At 47.5% G+C, this 12,201-nt stretch overlaps 1 protein-coding gene across 4 annotated transcripts in view; it reads left to right on the top strand.

The window, feature by feature from the left end:
- Positions 1–12,201, top strand: part of PLXNA4 (plexin A4) — a 467,181-nt gene that overhangs the window by 224,029 nt on the left and 230,951 nt on the right. For all 4 annotated transcript variants that reach the window (XM_072918513.1, XM_030289996.4, XM_041720978.2 and 1 more), the window contains exon 4: positions 10,042–10,173. In XM_072918513.1, the coding sequence (XP_072774614.1) occupies positions 10,042–10,173 (132 nt within the window). The remainder of the gene's footprint in view (positions 1–10,041; positions 10,174–12,201) is intronic.

Below are 12,201 nucleotides of genomic sequence, written 5' to 3' on the forward strand. Positions count from 1 at the left end.
TAATTCATAACTCCATTGCAGCCAGGAGTATCTCTTGCAATAATTGTTAGTGGGGATCCACAGTGGGATGGGACAGCAGTCCTGTGCTGTGGACTGGAAAAAGGGGGATCTCTGTCAGCTAGGAATTTGTCTTTGGGCTTGAAGAACCCTCTGGCCCAAAGCAGGTGGCTTTAAGCTGACAAAGGGTAGATTTAGATTGGATATTAAGGAGAAATTTCTCCCTGTGAAGGTGGGCAGGCCCTGACACGGGTTGCCCAGAGAAGCTGTGGCTGCCCCTGGATCCCTGGAAGTGTCCAAGGTCAGGCTGAATGGGGCTTGGAGCAACCTGGGATGGTGGAAGGTGTCCCTGCCCGTGGCAGGGGGTGGAATGAGATGAGCTTTAGGATCCCTTCCAACACAAACCACTCTATGATTCCACAAATCCAGTGGATCCCACTGTGCTGGATCTGTGTGAGACAGTGAGCCACCATGAAGCCACAACTCCCAGCAGCTCTGCCAAGGCTCGGTGACCCACGTGTCTCCTGAAAACAAAGCAGATGCCCACCAACATGTTTCTCTTGGGCCTCCTGAAGCAGGAGCCCTGCTCTGCCCTCTGTGCTGTCTCTGCAGGGGTGATCTCCTGTCCAGCAGCCAGGCACAGCTGTGTTTGACCCGATTTCCCAGGATTACACGAGAGGTGAGTGGGTGACTCCTGTGCAGGGATTAAACCCTGTGGCCCTGCCCAGTGAAGCCCCTGTGCCCCCTGGCTGAGGGTGTGCGGGGTGGGGATTACACTGCAGTGCCTGCAGATGATCAGGATTAGCCAGCAGTTATTCTAGGAAAGCTGTCTTCTTCAAAACCTCTCGCTGTCTGCAGTGCTGGGATGATCCCAAGAGTGTAAAAGTCCTCGTTTCCCAGCCTGCACAGCAAAGGAGTCTAGAATGTGTAGGATCGGCTTCTCAAGGTTGTTTATTTTTCCTTATCTATAACATTTTTTCTCTGACCTGTTGAGCTCTGTCTAGCAAAGAAGCCATGGCATTCTGTCTGTCCTCTCGAGTGGTGTTTACCTTTTATATCGAAAGTTATGTGTATTTACAATATTGTGCCAATATCTATAATCTATGTTGGAAAGTGTGTCTCTACCTTAAACCAATAGAAAAGTGTCACCATCACACCAAGACATGGAGGACAAGACGAAGGAGAAGAAGGTCAGGACACACCCAAATCCCTCCATCTTGTGCCCATTAACCCCATTCTAAAAACCTCAAAATTCTACTTTTTCACCCTGTGTTAATTTAAATATCACACTACTCAAACCCTTGTGGCTTGTAATTCCTCATACAGAGTTGGCAGCATTTTCCACAGGCTAAAATGGAAGCCACAGGTGTTTTTGACTTCATGCCAAGGTCGCTGAACCCCCTGCCAGGGTCTGGAGCCAGCCAGGGCAGCCAGAGGGATGTCCTGGACTCTGACAAAAACCCTGCATTGCTGCTGGGAGAAAAGGCTCTGGGAATTTTGTGGCTGGAGAAGTGAGGAAGAACCATTCTCCCTGGCTATTGCTGTGCTGTAGGTGTAGCAAATAACCCTCGTTTGCTGATGACAAGATTTGTTCAGTGAGATAGGATTTGATGATTTTGGAGGTATTTTCCAGCCTTAATGATTCTGTGATTCTGTCACATGAGACCTCCTGGACAAAGGAAATACAAACCAGGAACCTGGTGGGATTGCAAGGCCAACCTGCTTTGCTGTCCCTTCTGTTTTGTGGTGTACATTTTGGGAGAGTGACTTTTACTGGACAAAGAGGAACCCTTTTAAATGACAAGAGAAGAGATTAAGATTAGATATTAGAAAGAAATTCTTCCCTGTGAGGGTGGGCACACCCTGGCACAGGGTGCCCAGAGAAATGCTCTTGATCCCTGAAGTGTCCAAGGCCAGGTTGGGCAGGACTTGGAGCACCGTGGGATGGTGGAAGATGTCCCTGCCATGGCAGGGGAGAAACTGGATTGTCTTTAAGGTAACTTCCCACCCAAACCACTCCAATTCCATGTCTGACCTGTCCAGATCAGCTCCCACCTCTGCTCAGAGTGGCTCCTGTCATGACATTTGGGGTTGTGGACAGCGCTGAGAGCAGGAGCCTCAAAAACACTGTAAACACCAGTTTTTCCTGGTGTCCACATGGCTGGAGGTGAGATGTGTGTTTGGATGGGCTGGCATGGTCCAGGCAAGCAGCACTTTAAAACATGTGTGCAGGGAGAAGAGAGAGAGCTGCTGGCTGCTGACTTAGGCAGGAGTTAAGGGTACCTCACGCCTTGTTTTTTCAATTAGCGTTTCTAAAGGCCTTTAGGATCGCTGGATAGACAGGGCTATCGAAATGCCATGTTTTATTAGGAATTGATCTCCTGTTAATAGGTTTTAGGCAAATTAGAACGGATTATTTTACTGGAAAACGGAGGGAAATGGGCAGAACACGGAGTGTCACCAGCCCCTTCCCTGTCTTTGCTGAGATCAATAGAGCTCCACCATGCCACCCAAATCAATGGAAAAGCAGGAATAGGTGATCATCAGAAGGGCCTGACATGAGTTCATGCACTGCCTGCTGTGTCCTTTCTCCCTCTCCATGCCAGGAACAGCAGCCAGCAGTCCTGGCATCCTCTGGGGAACATTAAGTTCATAAAACAGGGAGGAACTGCTATTGGAAAAGCAATGAAGTATTAGTGGCCCCTGTGCAGTCATAAGGCTCTGGCTGGGCCCTTCTCAGAGCAGCCTGGATTGATGTGCTGGGCTCCAGGGCTGCTTGGGTCTCCTGGAAATGGTGTTTGCAGGTCCTTAATCCAATAGTGAGAAATGATGATGGTGATTTCGGTGAGATGCCCTGCAAGAAGGAGAGGCAGGCACAGCAAAGGAAGGAAGCCTCAGGAGATTGGGAAAACAAAAAGTCCTCCCACCTCTTGCTCTCCCTGCCTAAAACATTTTCCCTACTTTCTGAGGCAGTACCACAGTCACAGTTACTCTCTTGCACCCAGGCAGAGGTAGCAGGGCCTGATTCCATGAGCTGAAGGATTTCCCCTTTGAAATCCACCCTTGCAATCTTCCTGGCAGCCTCTTAATCCCCCTCCCCTGGGAACTGGGGCAATTTCATGGCCAAAATAAGCCACCAGCATGACTTGAACAAGAGCTGCTGGAGCAGCACTGGAAGCGCTGGGGCAGGAGATGATGAATTCCTTGGAACTTCATCAGCCCAGGGGCTGCTGACGCTGCACAAAAGCAGAGTGGTGGGGAGGGATGGCTTGGCCGAGCGTGCCATGGTTCACCAAGCTCCTCTCCTGCTTAGTTATTCATTTAATTATTTGTAATGACTCTCATCCACCCAGCGTCTGCTCCTGCTGCCTGCCTGGCTGGTCATTGTAGTCCTGCTCCCCACCACGCTCCCAGCAGCCCTGGATGGTTTTCAAGGGCTTTATACAGAGATATTAATTTAGGGGGACCTTATTTTAACTCTGGTGGGCCAGGAATGATGCTCTTGGGCAGGTGGTGATGGTTTTAGAGAAGTAGGAAACAGCTGAGCCCAGCTGGCACAGTGGAAATGATCCTTTTTTTATTTTGCTGCCAGAGACCAGTTCAAGCTGCTTGGACAAATAAAATAGAAGTGAGGTTGTAGCAGGAGATTGCATTAGGAGTGTGTTTCTGAAGTGAGTCTGAAGATAATTTTGAAAAGACACTTTGCGCTCAATCAGGCTCCAAGCCCCGTCCAACGTGGCCTTGATCACTTCAAAGGATGGGCCATGAAAAAACCTCTCTGCACAACCTGTGCCAGTGCCTTTTTCTTGAATAAACCAAAACTGGATGATGTTACCATGCTCCAAACACTGATTCACTCTGCGGGATCAGGCTTTGATGGGCCTGGAGTAAAGCTCCTGAAGTACATCTGTGTGGATGGATTTTAGCAGGAAATGTCACTTTATAGGAAAGAATAGAGGTGCTAACAGAGGTATGAGGCCCTCTCTGGAAGGCAGGTGTTTCTGTTGCTATGCTGAGCTTAAAGATATTTTCTTTTTTTGCCACAATCATGATTTATCTTCCAGCAAAAGCACCAAGTGCTTGCTACCACCAATTCCTTTTGTCCCTCAATCACACTGCTCTTCCCTTGACAATTTTGAGTCCATCCCCACGATTTGGAGAGGGTTATTGTGCCCCTCTCTTTGATAACTATGTGATACCAACCTCTGTGTCCCTCTTAGAAGTGTGATTGAGGCATCTGCCACCAACTTGCTGGGGAAACTGTCCTCGAGCATCATCAGCCTCCCGTGGATCCCTCAGCAGCTGGGGAGGCCCAGATAACGCTGGGAACCACCAGCCAAGTGATGGAAGGTATCTTTTACCTTCTTTCATCTACCAGACCCTTAGGCTGCTTGCCAAGATGCCTGTGGGTGTAGCCATGGCCAGGGTGAGCACTCAGAGAAGGCCAGAGCCTGTGTTTTTAAAGATTAATAGTGTTGTTTGCTCATTAAGGAGATAGTTTTGAAGTCAGCACTAGCCAGAACGTTGGAGTGCAAGCATCTGTTTGCTACTGGGAGAGGATATTTATTGTCTGATACTTCAATGGATGTAAATAAACAGCCAGCCCTAGATAATGTTCAGACAAACAAACAAACAGCTGCCAGAATGAGTCCCTTGGTAGTTGACCTTCGGGGAAGCATCCTGCTGATGTTTTAATAGCAGCCTGCTCTGCAGAGCCAAGCCCAGTGAGTGAAACCTTCCAGGAAAAAGAAGGATTAATGTGCAGCCTGAGCGTGCTGGGCCCTGGGAGCTCCCACATGGGCTGGGTTAGAGGAGGACAAGGGAGCTGAGCTGAGCATTTGGGGCTCTGAGGGGTGTGCATGTCCAGGACAGACATTCAGGGAGTGGGAGCAGGTGGGTGATCCTGTTGTGGAGGTGGTGGGTGTGATGTGGATTGTGGGTTGTGGTGGACTGAGCATTTTGAGACTCACTTGTAGTCCTGGAGTCCCCTTTGTCACTGGTTGTCCCCTCTGTCACTCCCTCTTGCCCTGCAGAGGAGCCCATGGTTCACAGACACCTCCCAGAAGCGATCCCAACTGGACTGCTAGCCAGGTTCTCAGCCCACAGCCCCCAAAAAACATCTTGAATATGGGAATGCCCATCATTCAGTCAGAAGAAAACTCTGTCCATGCCAGCACCGAGCTCCAGGTGGGGCTTGGGGCTGATGCCAGCAGAGAACAGCAGGAACAGAGGGAATGGATGGTACATTCTCCAAATTCCCTGCAGCTGGAAACTTGGGGGAGTTTTCCACACAGAGATTGTGCCTGACTTTAGTGGTGATCACCTGAAATCTTTGATGAGAATCTTCCCATTTTTCCTTTGCAGACTTTTCTTTGATTTTCTTCACCAACCCAAGTGCCCTGGTTTTAGCAGGAGCCTTGGAGCCAGGAATAAATCTCTAAGAGAAAAGTGCAGTTGTGTTGTCTGATGCTCAGGACTGTGAAGAATGTGCAGGGAAGGTGGAGATCCTCAGGGCTCTGTGCCTGGCATCCAACATAACAAAGACAGGGTTTAAGACAGGTAAAGGGATGGCTGGAGTTAGTGGCTAGACTTTTGGCTGCAGTCTCCAAAAATCACCTCACTGCTGGCACAGGGCTCACATAGGCTGTGGGTTGGTGTCTTCCAAATTTTCTGGCCTTTTTCTGGATTTTCCTATTGAAGGAAAATCCTATCCACCCGCGCAGGGAATAACATGCTCAGACTCCATGTTGCAGAAGGTTGAATAAATTGTTTTTGTTAAGTTAAATTATATTACATTAATGCTATACTGTACTAAAACTACATCATACTAAAAAGATATTAAAGAAAAACCTGGTTCTCTCTCCAGACAGTGACAACACAGCTTTGACCCAATTGGCCAATCAATCCAAACAACCATCACCAGTGCCCAATTAACAAATCACTCTTCAGTAAACAATCTTCCATAACCCATTCCACATGTGCCAAACAACGGGAGCAGCCAATAGAGATAAGAATTGTTTTCTTCTTTCTTGGAGTTTTCTCATTGCATCTCACAACTTCCCGGGAAAAATCCTGGGAGAGAGAATTGTGTCTCTCTGTACAGAGAATGTGAATACCTCATTTTCCTTTTTATTATCTACTAGATTTAAGTGGAGAGAGGGGTTCCTGCACTTGGAGCTGTTGGGCTGTGGGTGTGTGAGCACACGTGTGTGTGTTTGCACACGTACAGTACAATGAGCCCTGTCCCTCCTGCTCTGCAAAATAATGACTTTTCAGGCTATTAGGCCAGCAATAGCTGTTAAATCACTTCCAAGTAGCTCTGTATTCCTGGTGTGAAGCCTCTGCAATCTTTTACCTGCACCAAATGCACAGGGGAGATCCCTGGGGGCTGTGCCTCCTGTCTCCATGGTTTGTTAACTCCAGCTGGCTGTTCCTCCAGCCTGCCTCTTCCATCTCCGAGCTCTCTCCCCTCTAATGGGGCCTGGCAAAGGCTGAGGACAGTTCCTGAGCCCTGGGGTGATAATTGGCTGCTTACATATCTGGCAGCCTGCAGATCTGACCATGGTGATGCTGGAAAATCAAGGTCAGAGCAGCGAAGATGTGAGGTTTGTTTAGCACAGGGATCAGCAGAGAGTGAGGATGCTGTGATGGGAATGAGAAAGCCACGAGGGACTGAGGGGAGGCAGAGTGGAGACAGCAGACAAAGCTCTCTGAGAGGGAGAATTGAAGCTGGAAAGGCTCAGAAGGAAAGAGGAAAGGCTCCTGCTGTGGGGTATTTGATGTGCTTGGAGCAGAGCCCCAGCAGGGCTGTCTCCATGCTCCTCAGCCTGCAGCCCTTCCTGCCTCCCTCCTTTCCCCTGCCTGTCCTAAGGGCAGTGACACAGCCCAAGCCTGTTGGCACCTTTGCCCTTGAGCCCATGGGTGATTTACATCAGGGTCCACTTTCGAAAAGGAAGACTCAGGAGCTGAATTTCCCTGTGAAGGACAACGGACATGAGTGAGGCCCCTGCTCCCAGGCAGCCAGAGCTGGTGGGAGTCAGGGATGTTCAGTGCTGGGCTTCAGACCCTGAATTCTTTTGTTTCAGTGATGTTCAGACCCTGAATTCTTTGTGTTTCAGGGATGTTCAGTGCTGGGCTTTAGGCCCTGAATTCTTGTGTTTCAGGGATGTTAAGTGATGTTCCGACCCTGAATTCTTTGTGTTTCAGGGATGTTCAGTGCTGGGCTTTAAGCCCTGAATTCTTGTGTTTCAGGGCTGTTCAGACCCTGAATTTTTTGTGTTTCAGGGATATTCAGACCCTGAAGTCTTTGTGTTTCAGGGATGTTCAGTGATGTTCAGACTCTGAATTTTTGTGTTTCAGTGATATTTAGTGCTGGGATTCAGACCCTGAATTCTTTGTGTTTCAGAGATATTCAGGGCTGGGTTTCAGACCCTGAATTCTTTGTGTTTCAGGGATGTTCCATGCTGGGATTTAGGCCCTGAATTCTTTGTGTTTCAGAGATATTCAGTGCTGGGATTTAGGCCCTGAATTCTTGTATTTCAGGGATTTTCAGTGCTGGGCTTCAGACCCTGAATTCTTTGTGTTTTGGGGATTTTCAGTGCTGGGCCTCAGACCCTGAATTCTTTGTGTTTCAGAGATGTTCAATGCTGGGATTTAGGCCCTGAATTCTTTGTGTTTCGGGGATTTTCGGTGCTGGGTTTCAGACCCTGAATTCTTTGTGTTTCAGGGATATTCTTTGCTGGGATTTAGGCCCTGAATTCTTGTGTTTCCCTGTGATGTTCAGTGCTGGGCTTCAGACCCTGAATTCTTGTGTTTCAGGGATGTTCCATGCTGGGATTTAGGCCCTGAATTCTTTGTGTTTCAGGGATGTTCCATGCTGGGATTTATGCCCTGAATTCCTATGTTTCAGTGATGTTCAGTGCTGGGATTGACTCCCTGACCCCTTGGTGTATCAGGGATGCTCAGTGCTGGGCTTCAGGCCCTGACCTCTGTGTGTGCTGATGTTGGACGTGTGTTGCTATCATCAGCAGCTCCATCAAGATGACAAATGAACTGCAAATCCTCCCGTGTCATTGCAGCAGCCCAGCAGCCAAGGCCTGCACGTGCTCCCACTTCTGAGGAGTCTGATGGACAGCACGTAGGATCTGAGCATCCCTGAGCACCCTCCACACCCTTTGCTGGCACAGAGAGCCCCTCTAACTCCTTTCTGCTTCATTTTCCTTCTCTTTCCTGGGGAAATAATATTCCTTTGTTGTCCCACAGCAGGTGAGTACATCAAGGAAGGACAAAGATAACAATCTGTATATCATTGCTCTTTTACTCATACGGACTTTCCAGAGCCTTTATCATTCCTTCTCTTCCCTTCTCTTTGACTTTCCAATACAGAAGATGATTCAGGCTCAGTTTCTTGGCTGAGAGGTTGATACAGAAGGAACAGCTCAAGGACTGTGCCAGGGAATAGTGGGAACAGGTCTTGACACCATAAGTTCTCCACAGCTTGTTATTTCCTTTGGATGGGAAGGGTGCTTTTTGCCCAGCTAACCAACTGCAGACTGGGAAACTTTGGTCAGGAAGGAATGGAGATTGTAATGTGGGGCATGATGAAGATCTCCTACAACTTTGTGTCTTTTAGGGAAAGGTAATGTGGTGTTTGCGTTGCTGCAGGGTAGAAAATTTTCAGGAAGTGAAAGGCAACACAGGGAGATAAGGAATGTAGATACACCTCTGAAACATGACTGTGGGTTTTTTTGCTGTGCAGGCTCAGGAGAACTCCTGAGAAGAGCTACTTTATCATGACTTGCTCTATACTGGAAGGGATTGCAAACCTTCTCCAGCTGCTTTTGAGCCCAGACTCTAGAAATTGTTTTTAAGCAGGTAAAGAAAAGTCTGTTGTTTTCTGCAATTTCTTCTGCATCACTGGATCATTGTCAGGGACAGACTGGGACTGTGTGTCTGGTTCCTCCTCATAATCCCAGTTATTGATGTCCCTAAGTGACACCCTGTTATGAGATGTGTCTGGAATCATAAGGTGCCACACTGGTGCAGGACTGATTTCAATACCTGATACATGCAATCAGTGAGAGAAATAGTCTGTGTTGCACTGAACACTCTGCAATAATAGATTGCCCCATGGAACATTAGCAATAAGAGCAATAATATTATCTGAGCAGCATTCAAGTGAGTCAGTCCTGCAGATTTGTGTGGCTTTTTTATCTTCTGCTCATCACCACCAAAGATCCTTCCCTCGTTGCCATCATTTTGAGCGTGGTAGATTTGTCCAGGCGGTGACAGGAGCACAGTGACAGGGCCAGATAAAATCCAGCAGGCTCTGCATGGTTCTTACAGTTCCCTTGGCTGATGGGACCAGCAGATGTGATGAAATCTGCTTCATCCTTTTGGGGAGGAGGCTGGGAAAAGTTCACTTTTTGTTGACAGTGGTTGCTGTCCTAAAGACCTGGAGCACAATACATTTGTCCAGTGGTTATTTTGTATATATATTATATATATTATATATTATATATAATATATAATATATTATATATTATATATTATATATTATATATTATATATTACATATTACATATTACATATTACATATTACGTATTGTATATTATGTATTGTATATTACATATTATATATTCTAATTATTATATGTGTGCAATATATATAATAATATATAATATATAAGTATATAATATACATTATATGTATATATAATATATAATAAATTATATATATGTAAAATGTTGTTTATATATATTATAAATATATATATATTACAGTGAGGGTGGTGGGAGAGAAGGTTGCCCAGAGAAGCTGTGGCTACCCCTGGATCCCTGGAAATGTCCATGGCCAGGTTGGACAGAGCTTGGAGCACCTGGGACAGTGGAAGGTGTCCTTGCCATGGCAGGGGGCTTGGAATGAGATGATCTTTAAGGTTCATTTCAACACAAACCATTCAGTGGTTCTGTAATTATTTGTTTTGAGTGCAAGGAGGGAAAAGATCCTCATGTTCTCCCTCTGCTCTTGTTGTTGCTGCACAGATCCGTGTGGATGGCACCACCAAGAACACGCTGGAGTACGAGATCGTGCAGGTGGTGGACACTGGCCCCATCCTCCGGGACATGGCCTTCTCCATGGACCACGAGCACCTCTACATCATGTCTGAGAAGCAGGTAAGGAACTCCAGCAGCCCGTGGTGCTTTATAAACCTTTCAGCTCCATCCTGCTGTGGACGTCAGGGCTGCTCATGAATTCTGCAAGTGATCACATTTCCTACAAGGATGTTGCTCTGTTGTCGACCTCAGGGTTTTTATGCTCATAAACCCATGGCATTTATATACTTTTGCAATATTGTGGGGCCAGGGGCACAGAACTCAGGGGGCAGGAACCACCCCCAGAGTTGCTTTGCCCTGCTGGCTGCTGGACAAGGAATTGCTGCTGCATTTTTCTCCATCCCCACCCAAATTTTGGCTGCATCTGCCACAGACTCAGGAAGGTGTAGAGCCGAATCACTGAATGATTTGTCTCTAACTGGAGTTTTTGGGGAGGCTGGAGCCTCTTTGGGACACTGGGCAAGAGTGTAGGATGCTGCCAGCCAGAGTGCAGGCCAAGTTTAGTGTGGTGCTCCTGTTGTGCTGTCAGCATTGTGACTGAAAATGCTGGCAGCCAGATCCCAGGGAAGGACCAGGCTGGGCACTCAGCATGGAATCCTGGCTGATTTCAGTGGAATTCCTTGCCTTGGGAAGTTTGCTGCTTGGGGAGGGGGTAGGAAGAGGAGCTGATTTTACATGGAAAATGCACTGTTTGTACTTAGTCCTGTGGGTGTGCAGGATTACTTGAGCTATCATACCTGGCTGATTCACAGATGCTCATGAGGAGCTTTAAGTCCACAAAAAGAATGGGAGCAATGAGGGATTGTGGTAGGGTGATGGCAATTGCCCTACAGTGGAGGCCTACATGTTCACCCATACATATTCAATGATTTATTAAACAAGTATTACTGGTTATATTTTTAATCTACAAGTGTCATTTCTTCCTCCTGCACCACTTAAAATAAAGTGGTTCGTGATGCTTCCAACCATTTCCCTCTACTGTACATATTTATATCTAAAATTTGGTGTGGGGAGGGGAGCAATACTGTAAATTCCTCCTGATTCAAGAGGCTGAGAGATACCAGAACTCAGGAGAAAGGACAGGATGACAGAGCTGGGATTCCTTCTTATCTGCTCCATGCTGGGCAAGGATGGGATTTCACTTCCAGTCCTGAGGTGAAAACAGTTGCAGTCTCTTTTTGGGATGGGGTGAGGAGCTGGAGGCAGGTGATGCCCGAGCTCCTGCAAGACTTTGAGCATGACACCATTCCTTTTCCTCATCTTTCACTGTCTGGGCTTTTTCTTTTTCCTTCTGCACAGAATGGGGCTCCTGGAGGGCCGAAGCCCTGGAGCAGAACAATGAATGCACCAATAACCAGCCCAGGGTTTTCAGGTTTGCTCAGTGACCTCTTTGTGCAGGTCCATCTGAGGTCACCTCAGACACCACTGCTGCCTTTGCACAGCCCTTCAGATTTGCAGAGACTCCCAGGGGCTGTCTCAAACCTCTGGGGGAAAAGGCAGTGGGACAGCAACTTTCATTCCCTCACATCCATAAACATGAAATCTGGAGGAAGTGAAAAGTTCGTTTTTCCTTCAGAGACTTCCAAAAACTTATTCTTGCTGGTCCATTGACTACCTGCACTGCCCTGATCATAGCATGAGCATTTTGGGCTTGGCTGTTCCAGAGCACAAGTTGAAGCTGGTGTTTTTAGGGCCCCAAGCCCTGTAGAGAGCTCAGGAGCTCTGTGATTTATCAATCATCTCCTCCCACCCATCTCTGACGCCCATGGGTGTCCCTGTGAGAGCAAGGCTGGTGAAAAAGGCAGGGAGTGTTGTTATTTAAAATCTGATGTGAGCCTGTGAAACACTCAGCACTACATCAGCCTTTGCCCAAATGTGATTTTATCTGAGGCGGGCGATGTGAGTGACAGCGCTGCCATCTCAGCAGTGCAGTCACTACCTGTGTGCTCAGGATAGAACACACTTTAATGCTTGAATAAATTAACATTTGTAGAGCCTCAGGGAGTGGGTGCAGGGGTTTGCCTTGCTGGAGGCAGGATTATGAAGAGGCTGCCCTTGGGGAGCAAATATCCCACCCACTCTACAAGC

The sequence above is a fragment of the Taeniopygia guttata genome, chromosome 1A (genome assembly GCF_048771995.1).
Source record: "Taeniopygia guttata chromosome 1A, bTaeGut7.mat, whole genome shotgun sequence".
In the NCBI taxonomy this organism is placed as follows: Eukaryota; Metazoa; Chordata; class Aves; order Passeriformes; family Estrildidae; genus Taeniopygia; species Taeniopygia guttata.